Here is a 23,901-nt window from a genome sequence, read left to right on the forward strand (position 1 = left end):
CTTTAAAACAAAGGCTGTGAAAAGAGACAAAGAAGGCCATTACATAATGATCAAAGGATCAATCCAAGAAGAAGATATAACAATTATAAATATATATGCACCCAACATAGGAGCACCACAATATGTAACACAAATGCTAACAAGTATGAAAGGGGAAATTAACAATAACACAATAATAGTGGGAGACTTTAATACCCAACTCACATCTATGGACAGATCAACTAAACAGAAAATTAACAAAGAAACACAAACTTGAAATGATACAATGGACCAGTTAGACCTAATTGATACCTATAGGACATTTCACCCCAAAACAATGAATTTCACCTTTTTCTCAAGTGCTTACGAAATCTTCTCCAGGATAGACCATATCCTGGGCCATAAATCTAGCCTTGATAAATTCAAAAAATTTGAAATCATTCCAAGCATCTTTTCTGACCATAATGCATTAAAATTAGATCTCAATTATAGGAGAAAAACTGTTAAAAGCTCCAACATATGGAGGCTGAACAACACACTTCTGAATAACAAACTAATCACAGAAGAAATCAAAAAAGAAATCAAAATATGCATAGAAACAAATGAAAATGAAAACACAACAATCCAAAACCTGTGGGACACTATAAAAGCAGTGCTAAGGGGAAAGTTCATAGCAATACAGGCATACCTCAAGAAACAAGAAAAAAATCAAATAAATAACTTTACACCTAAAGCAACTAGAAAAAGAAGAAATGGAGAACCCCAGGGTTAGTAGAAGGAAAGAAATCTTAAAAATTAGGGCAGAAATAAATGCAAAAGAAACAAAAGAGACCATAGCAAAAATCAACAAAGCCAAAAGCTGGTTCTTTGAAAGGATAAATAAAATTGACAAATCATTAGCCAGACTCATCAAGAAACAAAGGGAGAAAAATCAAATCAATAAAATTAGTAATGAAAATGGAGAGATCACAACAGAAAACACAGAAATACAAAGGATCATAAGAGACTACTATCAGCAATTGTATGACGATAAAATGGACAACGTGGAAGAAATGGACAAATTCTTAGAAAAGTACAACTCTCCAAAACTGAACCACGAAGAAATAGAAAATCTTAACAGATCAATCACAAGCACAAAAATTGAAACTGTAATCAGAAATCTTCTAGCAAACAAAAGCCCAGGTCCAGACGGCTTCACAGCTGTATTCTACCAAAAATTTAGACAAGAGCTAACACCTATCCTACTAAAACTCTTCCAGAAAATTGCAGAGGAAGGTAAACTTCCAAACTCATTCTATGAGGCCACCATCACCCTAATACCAAAACCTGACAAAGATGTCACAAAAAAAGAAAACAACAGGCCAATATCACTGATGAACATAGATGCAAAAATCCTTAACAAAATTCTAGCAATCAGAATCCAACAACACATTAAAAAGATCATACATCATGACCAAGTGGGCTTTATCCCAGGGATGCAAGCATTCTTCAATATCCACAAATCAATCAATGTAATCCACCACATTAACAAATTGAAAAATAAAAGCCATATGATTATCTCAATAGATGCAGAGAAAGCCTTTGACAAAATTCAACACCCATTTATGATAAAAACTCTCCAGAAAGCAAGAATAGAAGGGACATACCTCAACATAATAAAAGCTAAATATGACAAACCCACAGCAAACATTATCCTCAATGGTGAAAAATTGAAAGCATTTCCCCTAAAGTCAGGAACAAGACAAGGGTGCCCACTTTCACCACTACTATTCAACATAGTTTTGGAAGTTTTGGCCACAGCAATCAGAGCAGAAAAAGAAATAAAAGGAATCCAAATTGGAAAAGAAGAAGTAAAACTCGCATTGTTTGCAAATGACATGATCCTCTACATAGAAAACCCTAAAGATTCCACCAGAAAATTACTAGAGCTAATCAATGTATATAGCAAAGTTGCAGGATATAAAATCAACACACAGAAATGCCTTGCATTCCTATACACTACTAATGAGAAAATAGAAAGAGAAATTAAGGAAACAATTCTATTCACCATTGCAATGTAAAGAATAAAATACTTAGGAATATATCTACCTAAAGAAACAAAATACCTATTTATAGAAAACTATAAAACACTGGTGAAAGAAATCAAAGAGGACACTAATAGATGGAGAAATGTACCATGTTCATGGATCAGAAGAATCAATATAGTGAAAATGAGTATACTACCCAAAGCAATCTATAGATTCGATGCAATCCCTATCAAGCTACCAGTGGTATTTTTTACAGAGCTAGAACAAATAATTTCACAATTTGGAAATACAAAAAACCTCAAATAGCCAAAGCAATCTTGAGAGAGAAGAATGGAACTGGAGGAATCAACCTGCCTGACTTCAGGCTCTACTGCAAAGCCACAGTCATCAAGACAGTATGGTACTGGCACAAAGACAGAAATATAGATCAGTGGAACAAAATAGAAAGCCCAGAGATAAATCCACACACCTGTGGACACCTCATCTTTGACAAAGGAGGCAAGAATATACAGTGGAGAAAAGACAATCTCTTTAACAAGTGATGCTGGGAAAACTGGTCAACCACTTGTAAAAGAATGAAACTAGAACACTCTCTAACACCATACACAGAAATAAACTCAAAATGGATTAAAGATCTAAACGTAAGACGAGAAACTATAAAACTCCTAGAGGAGAACATAGGCAAAACTCTCTGCGACATAAATCACAGCAGGATCCTCTACTACCCACCTCCCAGAATATTGGAAATAAAACCAAAAATAAACAAATGGGACCCAATTAGTATGGCAAAACCAATACAGAATTGTAAAGTAAAATAAAAAATAAATTAATTAATTTAAAAAAAATAAAAATTAAATTAAATTAAAAGCTTCTGCACAACAAAGGAAACTATAAGCAAGGTGAAAAGAGAGCCTTCAGAATGGCAGAAAATAATAGCAAATGAAGCAACTGCCAAAGAACAAATCTCAAAAATATACAAGCAACTCCTGCAGTTCAATTTCAAAAAAATAAACGACCCAATCAAAAAATGGGCCAAAGAACTAAACAGACATTTCTCCAAAGAAGACATACAGATGGCTAACAAACACATGAAAAGATGCTCAACATCATTCATTATCAAGGAAATGCAAATCAAAACCACAATGAGGTACCATTTCACTCCAGTCAGAATGGCTATGATCCAAAAGTCTATGAGCAATAAATGCTGTGGAGGGTGTGGAGAAAAGGGAACCCTCTTACACTGATGGTGGGAATTCAAACTAGTACAGCCACTCTGGAGAACAGTGTGGAGATTCCTTAAAAAACTGGAAATAGAACTGCCTTATGACCCAGCAATCCCACTGCTGGGCATACACACTGAGGAAACCAGAATTGAAAGAGACACGTGTACCCTAATGTTCGTCACAGCACTGTTTATAATAGCCAGGACATGGAAGCAACCTAGATGTCCATCAGCAGATGAATGGATAAGAAAGCTGTAGTACATATACACAATGGAGTATTACTCAGCCATTAAAAAGAATACATTTGAATCAGTTCTAATGAGCTGGATGAAACTGGAGCCTACTATACAGAGTGAAGTAAGCCAGAAAGAAAAACACCAATACAGTATACTAACACATATTTATGGAATTTAGAAAGATGGTAATGATAACCCTGTATGTGAGACAGCAAAAGACACCCAGATGTATAGAACAGTCTTTTGGTCTCTGTGGGAGAGGGCAAGTGTGGGATGATTTGGGAGAATGGCATTGAAACATGCATAATATCATATAAGAAACAAATTCCCAGTCCAGGTTCAATGCATGATACAGGATGCCTGGGGCTGGTGCACTGGGATGACCCAGAGGGATGGTACGGGGAAAGAGGTGGGACGGGTTTCAGGATGGGGAACATGTATACCCATGGCAGATTCATGTTGATGTTTGGCAAAATCAGTACAATATTGTAAAGTAATTAGCCTCCAATTAAAATAAATAAATTTATAATTTAAAAAAAGAATATGTGGGAATACATGTATTTGTTATTTAAAATATCCTGAAGTGGCCATGCTGGAAATCCAAAATTTGTTACAATTTAACTATTAAACTTCTTAATCTATGCTTGGCTACTCACACAACACCAGATCACAATTAAGAAGTGAAAAATAACTTGCCTTATCCAAAAATAGGAGAAAAACATGAACTCACAAACCCAATTTTGTCCCTGTTTGTTTGAATTAAGCAATTCATATACGTTAAATGTACCAAAAATGAATTAGATGATTTTTAATGTTATAAAGGCTGACTTCCCTTAAAAATATTTCACCTCACTCTATCTTAAACAGGGAGTCCCTACAGCACATTTGTAAGGTTTTTTTTTTTTTTTTTTTTTTTTTTAAGGACTAATATCTGGAGAACAGGTAAACTTTATATTACTAGGAGCCAAAATCTATTAACACCAATCAAAAAGAGGAATCAATTCCTAAATTTTAATGCAACTTATATATAATGATAATGGTATATATCAATACATATTATCTGCTTACATTCAGTTGTGTGTGTGCTCAGTCCTGTCTGACTGCATCCCCTAGGACTGTAGCCTGCCCAGATCCTCTGTCCACGGGGACTCTCCAGGTAAGAATATGGAGTGGGTTGCCACGCCCTCCTCCAGGGGATCTTCCCAACCCAGGGATTGAACCATGGTCTCCCAGCAATACTGGAGTGGGTAGCCTATCCCTTTTGCAAGGGAAAATTCCTGACTCAGGAATTGAACTGGGGTCTCCTGCTTTGCAGGTGGATTCTTTACCAACTGAGTTATCTGGGAAGCCCCTACATTCAGTTAGATTAAATCCTAATAGCCACCAATGAATGTGGATAATGCATTTTTAATAATATTTACTGATTTCCACCCTGAAAATGAAATAAGAAAGTTATTATTTGTACCCTAACAACAAGGGTCCAATCTGGAAGGTTCAGTTCTTTTAATAGGCAGTTGGGCTGATTCTATGACGTACTTTGTCCCTGAATATTCAACCCTAACTCAACTATGCCAAGATATCAGACAGAATGAATCTTTAGTCTTGGCATCAGTGACTGGCGATTTCAACAGAAAACCTTGACCACTGGCGATGATTTCTCTTTACATGTATCTAGGTCAGGGACCATCATTGTCATATTGTTCATAAATTCAACTCTTTAACCTTTTGATTCAGTATTTGATATCACCTTCCTTTATCATGTAACAAAATTCTAAAAACGGAAGAAGTAAATAATAGACAAGAAAGTTTTTTGCCTCAATTCCAAAGACAAGCTATAAATTATACTGGATTCTAACCATATTTTAAGTTTTCTAATTAAAGTGCTATAAAAACTTAAATTATCATCTATCGACTCTAAAAGGCTACTTTTGAAAGGTGATTTTATTTGTTATGAACTCTGTTAAAAACTGTATTATGTTGTTAAAGAATAGAAAATAGTATTAAACCAGAAATTTAAATTTACATTTTTACATACCTCTGAGTGGCTATTTTCATCTCCATCAGAGTTTTCTTGCTCTTCCTCTGATGTCATTTCTAAGTCTAGTTCTCCTGACAAATCTGTATGTTTTGCTAAAATTAGAATGTTTAGATAAAAGACAGAAAATTTAAAACATTGTATCGAATGACAGCTTAAATCAATCTTAATCTTCAGCTGAATGTTTACTTCTTTAAGAAATACTTCCAGTGATCAAAAACTTCAACAAACCTTTGGGAAATACCAGAATTCATCAAGTTACAGGCACACAAACATCTCAAAGATTCTTTCATAAATTCATCCAAACATCAGTGAACAAAACAATCAGAAACCAAACAAAATTTCAAAATACAGGACAAACATATAAAGTCACGATATCTTCTCTTCTCTACTTCAAAACAGGACCTTTATAGCAACACTCCAAGCTTCAACTGCAACATTATTGATGGTTTACAAAATTCCTGTTACTTTTTTCCTTTTCTCAATTCCCTAAACTGAAATGCTTCTTTTCCTGTAATCCTTCTTTTAAGACTCAGCCTGCTTTGTGAAACTGTCCTTGATTACAGCTATCTTTCCCCAGATAAACAGGTATCTCTTTCCTTCTAGCTACCTTAGTACTTCATAGATTTTTCTAGTGTATCTTCATCACCCAAATGTAAATTATTTCTTCACCTGTCTATCCTTTTGGCTCTTAGACTGCAGAGGACAAGCTCTTAAAAATCTTATGTATACCTTTGTATGCTGCTGCTGCTGCTGCTAAGTCGCTTCAGTCGTGTCCGACTCTGTGTGACACCATAGACAGCAGCCCACCAGGCTTCCCCTTCCCTGGGATTCTCCAGGCAAGAACACTAGAGTGGGTTGCTATTTCCTTCTCCAATGCATGAAATTGAAAAGTGAAAGTGAAGTCACTCAGTCGTGTCCAACTCTAGCGACCCCATGGACTGCAGCCTACCACGCTCCTCCATCCATGGGATTTTCCAGGCAAAAGTACTGGAGTAGGGTGCCATTGCCTTCTCCGATACCTTGGTATACATAGGTCTTTATTTCTTTTATTCAATAATTATTTTTCGGATTTCTGCTCAGTACTAGTGTTACAACCTCACCAGAGCCATGACAGGCTCAGAGAGGTGCACTAGGCCAAAAATAATCCCTGAGTCATGCTTCCGGGGTTTCTGGGGATGATAACTCTGGCCAATCAGAGGGATGATAACTCTGGCCAATCAGAGGGATGATAACTGGCCAATCAGTAAATACCAGGAAACCCCTGTAGCCAATCAACGCTTGCCAACTCCCTGTCTTTGTTCTAAACTTATAAATACTGCTGTAAATCTGGGCTCGAGGCTCTTGCTCCACTCCTATGTGTTGGATGTGGTGGGGGGGGGCCTGGCTCGAGCTAGAAATAAAACCCCTTCATGCTTTTGCATTGCTGTGGATGTCTTGTTCTCTCAGTTTTGGGGACTCGGACTCTGGGCAAAACACTAGACACTGAAGTTTAAAGAAAAATGTAGATAAAGGGTGTCAGGGATGGCTTTTCTAGAGATACTGCCTGAGTGCAGATTTATGCCATTCAAGGGAACAGAGGGCAGGAGAGGGAGAGCATGGAAGGCTGTAGCAAGATGGGGAGAGAAGCACACTCATGACAGGGTAAATATTTGTCCAAAGTACAGGGACAGGTAAGGAGGACATCAGCAGCAGTTCAGGATTTCAGAGCAAAGGACAGAAAGGGCAAGAGATGGAGTGTCAGGCAGAAGTCAGATTATGAAAGCATCACGTGTCACCTTAAGATGTCTAGGTATTAATGTGATTTGATGAGTGGCTCATGGTCACATGTGCTTTTGAGACAGGTGACTCTAAACATTACCGGAGATTGAATTTGAAGGGCATATGAATACATGGAGGGAGACGAATCTGAAGGCATTAATAATGAAAACAATAAGGTATGACTTAAATCAAATCCCTTATGATTATACAGTGGAGGTGAGAAATAGATTTAAGGGCCTAGATCTGATAGATAGAGTGCCTGATGAACTATGGAATGAGGTTCGTGACATTGTACAGGAGAAAGGGATCAAGACCATCCCCATGGAAAAGAAATGCAAAAAAAGCAAAATGGCTGTCTGGGGAGGCCTTATAAATAGCTGTGAAAAGAAGAGAAGAGAGGTGAAAAGCAAAGGAGAAAAGGAAAGATATAAGCATCTGAATGCAGAGTTCCAAAGAATAGCAAGAAGAGATAAGAAAGCCTTCTTCAGCGATCAATGCAAAGAAATAGAGGAAAAGAACAGAACGGGAAAGACTAGAGATCTCTTTAAGAAAATTAGAGATACCAAGGGAACATTTCAGGCAAAGATGGGCTTGATAAAGGACAGAAATGGTCTGGACCTAACAGAAGCAGAAGATATTAAGAAGAGGTGGCAAGAATACACAGAAGAACTGTACAAAAAAGATCTTCACGACCAAGATAATTACAATGGTGTGATCACTTACCTAGAGCCAGACATCTTGGAATGTGAAGTCAAGTGGGCCTTAGAAAGCATCACTGCGAACAAAGCTAGTGGAGGTGATGGAATTGCAGTTGAGCTGTTTCAAATCCTGAAAGATGATGCTGTGAAAGTGCTGCACTCAATATGCCAGCAAACTTGGAAAACTCAGCAGTGACCACAGGACTGGAAAAGGTCAGTTTTCATTCCAATCCCAAAGAAAGGTAATGTCAAAGAATGCTCAAACTACCACACAATTGCACTCATCTCACATGCTAGTAAAGTAATGCTCAAAATTCTCCAAGCCAGGCTTCAGCAATTCGTGAACCGTGAACTCCCTGATGTTCAAGTTGGTTTTAGAAAAGGCAGAGGAACCAGAGATCAAATTGCAAAAATCCTCTGGATCATGGAAAAGGCAAGAGAGTTCCAGAAAAACATCTATTTCTGCTTTTTTGACTATGCCAAAGCCTTTGACTGTGTGGATCACAATAAACTGTGGAAAATTCTGAAAGAGATGGGAATACCAGACGACCTAACCTGCCTCTTGAGAAATCTGTATGCAGGTCAGGAAGCAACAGTTAGAACTGGACATGGAACAACAGACTGGTTCCAAATAGGAAAAGGAGTACATCAAGGCTGTATATTGTCACCCTGCTTATTTAACTTATATGCAGGGTACATCATGAGAAATGCTGGGCTGGAAGAAACACAAGCTGGAATCAAGATTGCCGGGAGAAAGATCAATAACCTCAGATATGTAGATGACACCACCCTTATGGCAGAAAGCAAAGAGGAACTAAAAAGCCTCTTGATGAAAGTGAAAGTGGAGAGCGAAAAAATTGGCTTAAAGCTGGAACATTCATAAAACGAAGATCATGGCATCCGGTCCCATCACTTCATGGGAAATAGATGGGGAAATAATGGAAACAGTGTCAGACTTTGTTTTTTTGGGGCTCCAAAATCACTGCAGATGGTGACTGCAGCCATGAAAAGACGCTTACTCCTTGGAAGAAAAGTGATGACCAACCTAGATAGTATATTCAAAAGCAGAGACATTACTTTGATGACTAAGGTCCATCTAGTCAAGGCTATGGTTTTTCCTGTGGTCATGTATGGATGTGAGAGTTGGACTGTGAAGAAGGCTGAGCCCCGAAGAATTGATGCGTTTGAACTGTGGTGTTGGAAAAGACTCTTGAGAGTCCCTTGGACTGCAAGGAGATCCAACCAGTCCATTCTGAAGGAGATCAACCCTGGGATTTCTTTGGAAGGAATGATGCTAAAGCTGAAGCTCCAGTACTTTGGACACCTCATGAGAAGAGTTGACTCCTTGGAAAAGACTCTGATGCTGGGAGGGATTGGGGACAGGAGGAGAAGGGGACGACCGAGGATGAGATGGCTGGATGGCATCACGGACTTGACGGACATGAGTCCGAGTGAACTCCGAGAGATGGTGAAGGCCAGGGAGGCCTGGTGTGCTGCAATTCTGGGGTCACAAAGAGTCTGACATGACTGAGCGACTGAACTGAGCTGAACTGAAGGTGATGCAGGCTGAACTGGTGGAGTGTTTCCAGAAATAAAGATATTTTGATCATACTACATTAAAATTTTTAATTGTGGTTAAAAAAAACTTCATGGGTCGAGTATAGAATAAACCCTTATGAAATGAATACATGTACAAATCCTAGGACCCTGAAGAAGTAGACTCTGCTGGTTAGTCTATTAAAGACATCAACTGAGAAGACAAATGATCTACATGAACTGTCTGAAGTTGCTTCTGTTTATTTGGTGGTTTTCCTATGTGACATCTTCCTGTGTTGATGGGATTCCTGTGTTTTATTTGAATTTGTATTTCTTGAACCTACCAAGCTCACTGAGAAACAAGAGCAAACAAGTCACTTGTAGAGATTTAAACAAGAAAACAAACACTTTGAGTTTACAGCTTGTAGTCACTATTCTAGGAGATAACTGAGAATCTTTTGTAAATGCAATACAGGTGAGGAAAGAAAAGAACAAAAAAAGATCAGAGTAAAGAAGGAAACAGTGTATGATTTCTTACTATAGCCCTGATCATATGACTGATTAAAGGCACTAAATTAATTGATATTTATGGATAACACGTATTAGATGTGGTTACTCAATAGACTGGGCATCCCAGTAGAATAAAAATTGATTGTCTATATACTGCTTATAAATTATACAGCACTCCTTAAAACCAACATCCCTTCTGAACTCTTAATTCATTACAAATAAAAAACAAGTTGATATACTAGGTGGATACAACTGAGGAGGTACTATGTAGCAAATTTCCCATGACTCCCATTATCACTGGGAAAGCCAATTGTAAATATATATAAAGTCATAGAAAACACAAGAAATATTTTAATATTTGGTTTCAGAGGTGCTTCTGCAGTCATACTGAATATAATGTATAACTAATGCTTATGAATTCAGAGTTTTTTTTTAAATATAGCTAGGAAGCCCCATTTGAGAAGGCAATCTCTAGATGTCTACTTAGGTCTCCCAACTAGATGCAAAATTCTAAATATAATCCTGCTACCCACTCTCAGGTGTATGGTAAACACTAGACTAAATGAAATTTCTTTCTCTTAACTCTCTTTGTCATTTATTGTCTTACTATGGTCAGAGGCATCCTCAGACAACAAACTCTGGAAAATTCTTAAAGAGATGGGAATATCAGACCACCTGATCTGCCTCTTGAGAAATCTGTATGCAGGTTAGGAACCAACAGTTAGAACTGGACATGGAACAACAGACTGGTTCCAAATCAGAAAAGGAGTACCTCAAAGCTGTATATTGTCACCCTGCTTATTTAACTTATATGCAGAGTACATCATGTGAAATGCCAGGCTGGATGAAGCACAAGCTAGAATCAAGATTTCTGGGAGAAACATCAATAACCTCAGATATGCAGATGACACACACCACCTTTACGGCAGAAAGTGAAGAAGAACTGAAGAGCCTTTTGATGAAAGTGAAAGAAGAGAGTAAAAATGTTGGCTTAAAGCTCAACATTCAGAAAACTAAGATCATGGCATCTGGTCCCAACACTTCATGGCAAATAGATGGAGAAACAATGGAAACAGTGGCAGACTTTATTTTTTAGGGCTCCAAAATCACTGCCGATGGTGACTACAGGCATGAAATTAAAAGACACTTGCTCCTTGGAAGAAAAGCTATGACCAACCTAGAGCGCATATTAAAAAGCAGAGATACCACTTTGCAGACAAAGGTCTAGGTAGTCACAGCTATGGTTTTTGCAGTAGTCATATACAGATATGCGAGTTGGACCATAAAGAAGGCTGGCATTAATTACATTCCCATTATTGTGCAACCATCACCCCTATTTCCAAAGCTCTTTCATAACCCCAAATAAACTGTATAGCTTTTAATTAGTAACTCCCTACTCTTCTTCCCTTTCAGCCTGGTAGCCTCTAACCTACTTTGTTTCTATGAGTTTGCCTATTCTAGACATTTCATATAAGTGAAATCATACAATAGTCATCCTATTCTGTCTGGCTTATTTCACTAAACATAATGTTTGCAACATTCATGTTGTTGTATATATCAGTACTTCCCTTTTTGGCTGAGTAATATTCCATTGAATGGGCACAGCATTTTGGCTTATCTGTTCTTCAGTTGCACATTTGGATTGTTTCTACTTTTTGGCTGTTATGAATAATGCTGCTCTGGATATTTGTGTACAAATATGAACATAGGTTTTCAGTTCTCTTGAGTATATACCTAGAAACTGACTTGTTTGATAATAGTAATTCTATATTTACTATTTAGTAAATATAGATATATAGACTGTTTCCTTAGGGCTATACCATTTTACATTCCCACCTGCACTGTACAAGAGTTCTGGTTTCTCCCCACCCTCTCCAACACTTTCTATTATAGCCATCTTAGTAGGTGTGGAAGGACTATTGGTGTCTCACAAGATCCATAAGCATAGAATGTTGCTAAAAATTTGGTGGGGGAATTAATAAATGTAATTTTATATGTTCCAGGAGGATGGACTCAGACAAGTTCTGGAGGAGAGGAAAGCTACAAACAAAACCAATTTGATGTGTAAGTTGGTAAGCTTGATATTTTAAAATAATTTAAGAAATACAATATTGAAATCAGATCATCTTAACATTACTTTTTAGATATGATTGGGTTTTAATTCTCTGTGAGCCTGATCAGACCCTGGCTATACAGAACTAGAGGGATTGGTATTAATGATTGCCATGTCTATAGCGACCAAATAGTGCTTGACACATAGTAGGTGTTTGATAAATAGTTATTCTTTGACTGGTATGACTTGACAGCAATTAGGTTGGATCCAGAAGAGTTGAGACAGGAGCAAGTAACAGACCTAATGAGTGAAGTGTATTGTTCCCACTGCTTGTTTTCATCAAGTGAGGCTTTAGTGGGTTAAAGGGAGAACAGACAGTTTGTAAATTTAGCAGGAGTAGCAGTGAATTCCTAAACTTGAGTGAAGTTCTCTGGGAACTCATGCTGCAGAAGGCTACAGCTTGGTAGGTTAGAGGGTTCTGGAGTTGCAGACTATTTAGAGCAAAGCATGGTAGTTGGCACAGCGGAGAATTTGGGCTGAATGACAAACTTCAGAGGATCCTGTGATTGGGTGAAGAAAAAGATGACAAGAGTACTGACTGCTAGAGGAATGATGAGGTATTCAGAACTCAGCATGGAGAGAAGTTGGTCTGTAACATGAGATTTCGCTCTTGGCCTTGTTAGATAGTGTTTTCACCAGTTAGTTGGACGTAGAAATCAGTAGCGTGTTGTTAAGGTTTGTGGAGAACACAAAACACTTTGCAGTGACTGTGTTTAAGAATAGATACCAATGAACAAGGAACTGATGTGCAAGAGATCTGCAGTAAATGTAAGGGAAATGGAAAGCTGCAGGGAGCCAGCATGGGGAACCCCGCCCGTGGCAAAGGTCATGAGGAAGAGGCCTGACATGCAAAGGCAGGATCAGGCCTCATGGGCCCGCCCCCGGCCCGGGAACTTCTCGAGCATCTACCCCATAACCAGAATCTGTCTGTCTTATCATTTCATGACTTTCACCGACTCCTCTGTCATTAACAGGGGGCTATCCCTGACCAACTTTCTCTGGACAAGGTTAACTTAGAGCTCCAGTTAATAGTCTCCTGCATATAAAAGAAGTGTCTCAGCTCAAACTCCTCTGATGGCTCTCTGACTTGCCTGACAGGTTTCCCCAGACTTTTACAACTACACATGTGATTGTTTACAGCCCCCCAATTGTGAGAGGCATGGGAAGCCTAAAACATAGAGCCTTTCAAAGAGTTAAAAACTATTAGAATAGTGCTGGTGTAAGATTTCACTGTTGAGCCAATGCTTGCTGCCAAGTTCCCATATCCCTTATCCACTGTGCATCTGGGAGTGTATTAGTTAATATAGTTGGAATGTAAGAAAAACAAGTGTAGCCTTGAAATTAACCACATCAGATCTTTGAGCTAATTGGTTCTTTCTTGTAACTCACTGCATCTTTACTCTGTGAAATGTAACTCTGTTTGGCATTTTGTGAGGCTGACATAGATTAGAAATATAAAGAAAAAACACTTTGAGGGAAAATAAGTTTTCTGGTTGAGCAGCCTTTATCAAAAGAGGGTCATAAAATGTTCACAAGCCTCCAAGGCCAGAAGATAATGTACACAACATCATTTGTGGGAAAGGTTTGCAGAAAAAATCCTGGTTTCGATAAGGGCAAAATTGCTGGAATGTTTTGGCTGACTCTGTATGACCTTGCATCTTTCATTTCCCTCTATGTATAAATTGAGGTATAAAAGTCCTTTTTGAAAATAAAAAAAAAATGGGCCTTGCTCGAAGAAGCTTGGTCACCCTGTGTCTTTTTTTCCTCTCTCTTACTCTCTTTTTCAGGCTGATCCCTTGGAGCATAGAGGCTCCCTGCATTCATTTATCTACCCGGGTTTCTAAGACTTGAACGGGAAGACATTCTGCGTCTTCACTCCCTCGGGAGACCAGGAGGGCACCTGTGGCTTCTGTGAACAGGGCAAACTCCTTGTCTTGGAGTTTTATTGGCTTTCTATGTAAACCAAGGAATATCAGCCTCTTTCTCTCCTCTATTCCTCTCTCATTCATTCATTCATTCATTCATCAACGCCGTTTCTCCTTCAGGTTTCCTTGGATCCTTCAGGGGCTGGACCCCGGCAGAAAGCCCTGAACTCAAGTTCTCAAGTCATTCATTTGTTCACGCAACAGATATGCACTAAACAATTATGAGCTGATAAAGGGCTCTGGTGTTTCCATTATAAACAGCAGAATCAAGATGTTTGCCCCCGTGGCCCTCAACAGTGTCATTCAGAAGGCAGATGTTAAATGCAAGTAAACCAGGTCAGACTACCTGCTGTGAAGGAAAACACAGCACTCAGAGAGAGAGAGTAATGCATCAAAAATATACATAGATTGAGGAATCCAGGAAATTCTCTCCAAGGAAGAGACACTTCAGCTGGAGCCTGAAGAAGCAGCTTTTGGAGAGGTAGAAACTGTGGGCAGAGAGCATTTTAGTTGGAGCAAATAGCATGTTTGCTGAGTCATGAAAGAGGGTGGGATGCCCAGGGACCTGATCATTCCCAAAGGCCAGTGTGGCTGGAACTCAGTGAGCAGGCAGAGTGCAACACCAGAGGAGATTTTTAAGCATGTGGGGCAGGTGGTGGCATGTTTGTGTTCTAACCATCACCCTGGCTGCCATATGGACAGTGAATGGTGGGAATGAGAGGGAGGATGGTGGTCTGCAGGTGAAAGGACAGGTGAGCCAGGCTAAGGGAAAAGAAAATAGTTTACAGACCTGTTGAGGAGGTGACTGAACAAGCCTTGGTCCAGTAAGGGAGTGATTTTCCTATATTCATACCACTGGGAAATTCATGATCCAAAATTTTGTGGCCTATCCTTCTAGTTTGGTTCTGGGCACGACAGCCACTATTACCACTTTCTCGTTAAAATTCTTTGTCAGAAGAAATCTATTCCTATTTAATTGCTCATGTGGAAATATGAATTTTTTAAGGAAGTTCTTGTGTACTTAATCAAGTGCTTTGATGTTGGGTGTATTTTATTTGTGCTATTTCTTTATAATCAAGACCACACTGTAAACAATGTGGAGGACAAATCTAACATTTGTTGAGTGGCAGAAGTGTCTAGAACAGCTCTATAAGACATGGCATAGCTATGTACATGGTACAAATCTAGAAGACATGGGACATATATATTGCCCCTATTTTCACAGCCTAGAGCAGGCACATACATTTTGTATTTATCTGTTTCCTTTTAAAACTCCACAATTCAGTTCAGTTCAGTCACTCAGTCATGTCCGACTCTTTGCGACCCCATGAATCGCAGCATACCAGGCCTCCCTGTCCATCACCATCTCCCGGAGTTCACTCAGACTCAAGTCCATCGAGTCCGTGATGCCATCCAGCCATCTCATCCTCGGTCGTCCCCTTCTCCTCCTGCCCCCAATCCCTCCCAGCATCAGAGTCTTTTCCAAGGAGTCAACTGTTCTCATGAGATGGCCAAAGTATTGGAGTTTCAGCTTTAGCATCATTCCTTCCAAAGAAATCCCAGGGTTTTGCCATACATTGACATGAATCCACCACGGGTGTATATAAGCTCCCAATCCTGAATCCCCCTCCCACCTCCCACCCCATATCATCTCTCTGGATCATCCTCATGCACAAGCCCCAAGCATCCTGTATCCTGTATCGAACATAGACTGGCACTTCGTTTCTTACATGATAGTAACATGTTTCAATGCCATTCTCCCAAATCATCCCACCCTCTCCCTCTCCCTCAGAGTCCAAAAGTCCGTTCTATACATCTGGGTCTCTTCATGTCAATGTATGGCAAAACCAATACAGTATTGTAAAGTAAAATAAAGTAAAATAAAATTTAAAAAAATAAAAAATTAAAAATTAATATAATTGACACAGAAAAAATAAAATAAAATAAAATAAAGTATCTTTTACCTTTTTCTTAATTGTAAACAAAGGAATCATTGTGCCTTGGTATTTCTATGGGGTTGAGTAATAAATTACTAACACACAAAAAAAAAAAAAAGAAAGAAAGAAAGAAAGAAATCGCAGGGTTGATCTCCTTCAGAATGGACTGGTTGGATCTCCTTGCAGTCCAAGGGACTCTCAAGAGTCTTCTCCAATACCACAGTTCAAAAGCATCAATTCTTTGGCACTCAGCCTTCTTCACAGTCCAACTCTCACATCCATATATGACCACAGGAAAAAACCATAGCCTTGACTAGACGGACCTTAGTCGGCAAAGTAATGTCTCTGCTTTTGAATATACTATCTAGGTTGGTCATAACTTTTCTTCCAAGGAGTAAACGTCTTTTAATTTCATGGCTACAATCACCATTTGCCGTGACTCCACAATAGATACTGATTAATTCTGTACATCTGGTTTTGTTTTCCTTTTTTTTTTTTTTTTTGGATTGTGGTTAAGATACACACCAGGTAGCTCAGTGGCAAAGAATCTGCCTGACAATGCAGGAGATAAGCGTTCAATCCCTGGGTCAGGAAGATCCCCTGGAGAAGGAAATGGCAACCCACCTCAGTTTTCTTGTCTGGAAAATTCCATGGACAGAGGAGCTTGGCAGGCTACAGTCCATGGGGTCAGAAAGAGTTGGACATGACTGAGCAAATGAGCACACATACTACGGAGTGTATGCAAAACATTCATAGTGTCATATAGCCTTCACTACCACCACCTTCCCCAGAACTCTTCATCTTCCAAAACTGAAACACCATACCCAGTAAACAATGGTACATCTGATTGGAAAGGGTGATACTTGCCTGACATCTAAGGAGACATATATTTTATAGGGTAAAACCAAAATTTTCTCCCTCTCTGTGTGAAGGACCTTAAAGTACAAACATACACATAGTTGAAGATCAAGAACTATTTCTTGGATAAGTGGAGGAGCATTTGACTTTAGAGTCCTTAGCTCACTTTATGGGAATGAGGATTTGGAAGTATTAATACCATAGAAAGAAGACTCCATAGGATGAGAATATGATGTGAGGCCATAATCTTATGCACCATGATATTTTATCTCTTATCCCAGCATGAAAAAGGAATTCTAAAAAGTGAGGCAAAAGTCTGCCTTTTGGAGACCATGGAAATTAATCAGTGTGCAAAATGCAATGTGCCACATGGCTAAACAAGACAATGGGATTGTGATCCTAGGCAAATTAGTTAGTTAGTAATAAACCACCTACAGATCTCTCAATAGCACATGGCTAATAAAGCAATGCAAAAGAATAAGATAAATGTATATGCAGTTACATGTTATGATCCTTTGATGTATTTGGTGAAAAATGTAATCTGCATATAGAATTTTTATTTTCTTTTATGCTCAGTCCTGTCTGACTTTTTGCCACCCCATGGACTATACAGTCCAGGGAATTCTCCAGGCCAGAATACTGGGCTGGGTAAACTTTCCCTTTTCCAGGGGATCTTCCCAACCCAGGGATCGAACCCAGGTCTCACATATACAGATAGTGTAATAATATTTATGAAAAAGATATACTTGCATATATCTGGACATGCTTGCAAATGCAAAGAAAATGGCTTGTAATGATAAACTCCCAATTTTTAACACTTCTGTTAAAAAGAGGAATGTGATAGAAGGATGTTTTAGGACTGGGCTTTGGGTTCTTCTATTCCCACTTTTTATTTTATGCATTTACTTCTAACTTTTTACAAGAAGAAAGTTACGTCTATAAAGAATAAAAATAACTAAATGAGGTATACCAGGTTCACCAAAGCCTTACCTGAGAACCATGCTTCTGGATGATCCCCTCAAAGGTAAAATCTACCACTTAGAACACAGGAAAAATCTGTGTCTTCTGCATGCAGGTGCCTGTGTGAGTGTGTGTGTGTGAGTGTGTATGTGTGTGTGTGTCTGTGAACAAGCCAGATTCTCCCAGTCAATTGTGAGTCATGTAACCACTCATTTCATTCACCTTTAAAGTGTTTCTTGTATTAACTAAATCCTGAGAGGATGGGCACCAGGGACAAATTTGGGGCTAGTTCAAGCATGGCATCTTATCCCATCACATCATGGCAAATAGATGGGGAAACAATGGAAACAGTGAGAGGCTTTATTTTTAGGGGCTCCCAAATCACTGTAGATGTTGACTGCAGCCATGAAATTAAAAGATGCTTGCTCCTCGGAAGAGAAGCTATGACCAACTAGACAGTCTATTAGAAAGCAGAGATGTTATTTTGTTGACAAAGGTCCATCCAGTCAAAGCTATGGTTTTTCCAGCAGTCATGGATGAATGTGAGAGTTGGACTATAAAGAAAGCTGAGCACCAAAGAATTGATGCTTTTGCACTGTGGGGTTGCAGAAGGCTCTTGAGAGTCCCTTGGACTGCAAGGAGATCCAACCAGTCCATCCTAAAGGAAATCATTGCTGAATATTCATTGGAAGGACTGATGCTGAAGCTGAAACTCCAATACTTTGGCCACCTGAGGCGAAGAACTGACTCTTTGGAAAAGACCCTGATGGTGGGAAAGACTGAAGGCAGGAGGAGAAGGGGATGACATAGGATGAGATGGTAGGAAGGCATCACTGACTCGATGAACATGAGTTTGAGCAAGTTCAGGGAGTTGGTGAAAGACAGAAGTCTGGCGTCCATGGGGTCGTAAAGAGTTGGACACGACTGAGCGATTGACCTGAACTGAACTGAGGCTACCGCGTGACCGCCAAGGATGCTCTCACATCCTGGCACAAGCAGCCTGGGTTCGAACAGAATCGCTTAGAAATTCTCCAGGAAACCGTTGGGTGGGTGGAGAGGGGCGCTCAGTCCAACGGCTTCTTTCTGATCTGTTGTGCTGTTTGAGAACGTGGTCTTTCCTTTCGGAAATGAGCCTTAATCCTTCGAAGGTTGCACCAAAACTGGAGCTGGAGGCGGGACAAGAGCTGGATCCGAGTCCCAGGGGCCAGGGTCAGAGTCAGGCCTGACCTGGAGAGAGAGAGCTGGCCGCCCACAGGGCCCGGCCTTGAGCCGGAGCCACCCTCAGCCTCCAGTCAAGACCAGGAACCGAGCTTGGCTGGGCCGCGAGGCAGAATGCAGAGCCCCCTCCCGAGTCGCGGCCGAGGCTCTACCATCTCCGCCAGCATCGCGGTCTGAGAGCCGACTGGTCCAGCGGCCCCACTGCCACACCAACTGCCTGGAGGCACCGCTGTCCCGGGCCTTCAGGCAGTTGTGCTGGAAGGTAGGCTCGCACCCCTGGGTCTTCCTGCTGCTGCCCATGGTGTTAACGGCCGTTCTCGGCACTGGCCTGATTTACCTGCCCCAGGATGAAGAAGATGACCTCGAGGAGCAGTACACCCCGGTAGGGAGACCCGCCAAGGGTGAGTGACGCTTTGTGCAGGAACATTTCCCCGCCAACGACTCTCTCATCTTCTCCATCTCCAGGAAGAGCACCGAGGTCAATTATGCCTCTATCCTAGTGGTTTCTTAACACTTGGACACTGCTGGAGCTGGAAATCTTAGAAGAAATTAGCAAGGTGGAAGGTGCGGTGCAGGCTTTGCCTGTGATACAGGACAATGGAACCCAGATCCCCTACAGCAAGGTGTGCACTGAGAACCAAAGCTCCTGTGTCCCCCACGCCACCCCCGCCCAACCCGCTCTTCTTCCTTTTCTCGCCTGGAAAAGGAACAAGGGCTTCAACCTGAAAACCATCAACTTCCCCATCTACAGCCTAGCCTGTCAGGTCGTCTACCTAGCCAACATCCTGGGAGGAACTGTCTTTAGGTGAGAGTATGCGGCTGAGCCAGGCCAAAGCCATGTGGCTGCAGTACTATCTGAGGACAGGTGAAGGAGAGGAAAATGAACGTAGCAAGGCTGGGTGATCCATTTCCTGAGGAAGGTTGGCAGCCTTGAAAAGAGTCTAGCCTTGAAGGTGATCAAGGTACCTAGCTGCTGGGGTTTATAGGGAGGCCTGGAGAAGGAAGGAGGGGTAGGAGGACTTGTTCCAAGGACCATAGCAGCAGCACTTCCAGATTATCAGATAGAGTCCTTGACTGGAAGCTAGGTGTGCTCTGCTTTATTTGATCCTTAATCTAATTTTCTTAAAATAGCACACTGAAGAAAGCCACAATAGATTCTAAAAAAGAGTGGATATGTGTATAACCAATTCACTTTGCTGTACACATGAAACTAATACAACATTGTAAAGCAATTGTACTACAATAACTTTTTTAAAAATAAAGTAAAAAGAGATAGAACCTAAAAAAGAGAGAGAGAGAGAAGAATGCCACAAATCTTAAGTCCTTGGTAACATTCTGGTTAAAAACACAAATTGGACATTCTCAGGGTTAGGGTTAGAGGTCTGTTCAGTCCAGATGTTGATCTTCAAGTTTAGTTTGGTTTTCTGGTCAAGTTACTCTGAAATTCTTACTCAAGTTTAAGCCTTTGCTGTTTCTAGGAGCCCCCTCAACTTTGTTTGGAGTTCATTGGAATAAAAAAGCAAAACTTTAAACAAGAGTTCCATGAAGTTTTTGAGAAAGAAAGACAAGCATTTTAAAAGTAAATTATAGCATAGTGCCAGGCACATATTAGCTGTTCAGTAATTTTTGTGCTGGCAAACCTAAAACTCTGAATAAAACTGGTGAAAATGAGAAGATATCTTCTGGAAAAATTATTTTAATACTCAGGCCTGCCTGAAATGATGTTTACACAGTTAAAATAGTAAAAGATAGTGAATTAATAGAAGTTTAGAAAAATTCATATGTTTATAGTTATTAGTGCTTTCACCATTTTATATAAGATTCAGATTTTGTATATTCAGGAGTTTTAAACTTTAGATTTTTGAAAGCAACTTGGAAAAGCATGCCAGGGATTTGTGGGAAGAATCAAATCTTTATTATCTTCTTTATTCTAAAATCATAATCCATATATTTTGATTTTTCACTGAATTTTAATGTTTAGATCAATAAGTTGTAGTGTTTCATTATCATATGTAACTCACACACAATATCATAATTGAACATTATTTACCTGAATATATTTTTGTGGCAGGTCCTCTACTTTTCATCACTTTCTAGACAACTGGAATTTGAGGCAACTTCTATGACCGTGGTCCCCTTGTTTCACTTAATAATAATCATATTATTTGCAACTGTATCATGCTACAGGTAAAACTATTTTATTAGTCTTATAAACTCTAAAAAATGTTTTATTATAGTAATATTTATAATGTGTATATAACATTTATGACATAAAATGTACCATTTCCAAAGCCATTTTTAAGTGTACAGATCAGTGGTGTTAATTACATGCACAGTGTTTTGCAACCATCACAACTATCACTTTATGAATATTTTCTATCACCTCAAACAAACTCTGTAACCATTAAGTAATAACCCCTCCATTGTCTCCCCCAAAGCTTGGCTAATTTTTAATCCAGTGTCTGTTTCTATGAATTTGACTATTCTAGAGATCTCCTATAAGTGGGATCACACCATATTTGTCCTTTTGTGATTGACTTATTTCACTTATCATAATGTGTTCAAGGTTGATCCATGTTGTAGCAGGAGTTCCTTTACATGGCTGAATAATATTCCATTTTATGTATATACCACATTTGTTCATCTACCTATCTGTTTATGGGCACTTGAAAGATTTTTGACTATAGTGAATAATGCTGCAGTTAACCATGGTGTCCAAATCTCTATTCAAGCTCCTGTTTTCAGTTCTTTTCAGTATATACCTAGGAGTGGAATTAGTGGATTATAAAATAATTCACTGGTTAGCTTTTTGAAGAACTACCAAACTATTTTCCATAGAGGATACACCATTTTATCTCCCACCAGCAATGTATAAGTTGCCCAATTTCTCCACATTCTAACCATGATTATCTTTTTTAATGTGTTTATTCATTATTTGTATATCCTTTGGAACTCCCCCAGGTGGCACAGTGGTATAGAAGCTGCCTGCCAGTGCAGGAGATGCAAGAGACTTTGTTTTGATCCCTATGTTGGGAAGATGCCCTGGAGAAGGAAATGGTAACCCACTCCAGTATTCTTGCCTGGAAAATTTCATGAAGAGAAGACTGAGTGCCCACACACACACACACACACACACACAGAGCCCCTTTTCTAGAGCACATGTCTCTAGCAGAGGAGAACCACAAACATCTTCTAGAAGGAGGTTTTCATTCTTTTTGTTAGCCACAATATATTAAACTAGCATTGACATACAGGAGATATTTAGGGTTGTGTTTATGGCTAATTGGACTCATAAGTGGGTGAGAAGATACCTAGACATGGGCACTTTCATGCTGCTTGCTTCCATTCCCACTCCTTTGCAGATCAGAGTGGAAGTAGCTATTTTCAATGCTTTAGTATATCTTTGTAGTTCTGAAAGGCCAGTGGGTGGATTCAGGCTTGGCTCGCTGCATAAGAATCAACCAGTATCGTTTGGTAACAGCACAGATTCCTAACTTTTCTGTTCCCACTCCTCTGCCTTTCTTCTGTTCAGTTCGTCTAGGTTAGTGCCTGGAAATTAAAGTTCTCCAGCAGACAGATATGGGAATTATTGTGCAAGAGGGCTCTGAAGAGGTGTCTGAGTCAAGAATGTTATGAATTGATGGAATTTCAGTATGGAAGCTACCACCACAAGTTTCATAACTTTTCCCTCTAAATGTACAGGTGTGACTGTATATGAAACAAAATGTGGGTCGCAGCCTTTGGAGTCATCTCTGCTGCCTTGGCAGTGGTGAGCGGCTTTGGCCTGATGTTGTACATTGGGGTGCCATTTATGATCATAGTTGCAAGTTCACCATTTCTTATTCTAGGTGAGTAAAACAAAGGGTGAGGCTGCACACTGTGTATGGGGGTGGGGGGATGGGTGGGTAAAGGAAGGGTATCATGTTAGAGTAAGCAAAATAATTGTATATAGGTGACTCTACAGATCCAAAATGAGGAATCAGGAAAACAGAAAATCAAATGGAATTATGTGCCTTTAAGAGTTGGAAAAATCTAGTACCCCATATGGAAAAACACAGACTAGGGACATAAACAGGCAGTTCACACACACACACAGAATCCAAAATGTTAATCATTCAAAATATATGAAAAAAATATTTGACTTTTTGATTAATCAAGGGATGCAAGTTACTCCAAAAGTGATACACCTTGTCTTCTTATTAGATTAATGAATATTATAGCAAGACTGAAGGTTTGGGGAAGGTTGTATGCAAATAAACACATATTCTGCTGAGGAAAATTTGTAAATTGGTACACTTTTAAAATATAACTTTGCAACAAATCAAAAGATTTTAAAATTTAAAATGGAGTACCTTTGACCTGCCAACTACACTTCTGGGAATTTGTCCTAATTATTGGACAGGTGTCACAAAGTAGAATAAGTATGTTCATTTCAGTGTGATTTAGAATAGGAAAGAACAAAAACAGGCCAATCAGATGATAGCTTATGGTAATGATGTTGGATTTGTGATCTCTGAAGAAGAAAATTCAGCTTCTTCTGGACCAGGGACCAGGCTTGATCACACAAGAGCTTTTGTGATGCATAGTTTTATTAAAGTATAAAAAAAAGGACAGAGAAAGCTTCTGATATAGACTTCAGAAGGGGGAGGCAGAGTGCTCCCCTAGCTAGTCTTATCAAGGCTTCAGATACTTTTTTCAAACCCACTCCCACAACATACATCTTAACTGAACAAGATTAGAACAAACAAGAGAAATATCTTACCAGACTCACTCCCATAATATACATTTTAAGATGACAGGATTAGTCAGAAGGTTCTTGTTAAGGAGAAACATGTCCTCAAGCAAGATACATTGTTATATTCACTAAGCCAAAGCAATGTAGAAA

General features: G+C 39.5%; 1 protein-coding gene across 1 annotated transcript in view; it reads left to right on the forward strand.

The window, feature by feature from the left end:
- Window positions 1-17,837: 17,837 nt before the first annotated feature.
- PTCHD3 (patched domain containing 3) overlaps window positions 17,838-23,901 on the forward strand; it is a 138,227-nt gene continuing 132,163 nt past the window's right edge. The window contains 7 exon segments of the mRNA XM_040247324.1: window positions 17,838-17,862; window positions 18,947-19,524; window positions 19,526-19,812; window positions 19,814-19,908; window positions 19,911-19,978; window positions 21,088-21,203; window positions 22,719-22,864. Of these exon segments, the coding sequence (XP_040103258.1) occupies window positions 17,838-17,862; window positions 18,947-19,524; window positions 19,526-19,812; window positions 19,814-19,908; window positions 19,911-19,978; window positions 21,088-21,203; window positions 22,719-22,864 (1,315 nt within the window).

The sequence above is a fragment of the Oryx dammah genome, unplaced genomic scaffold, assembly GCF_014754425.2.
Source record: "Oryx dammah isolate SB20612 unplaced genomic scaffold, SCBI_Odam_1.1 HiC_scaffold_10, whole genome shotgun sequence".
Classification (NCBI taxonomy): Eukaryota; Metazoa; Chordata; class Mammalia; order Artiodactyla; family Bovidae; genus Oryx; species Oryx dammah.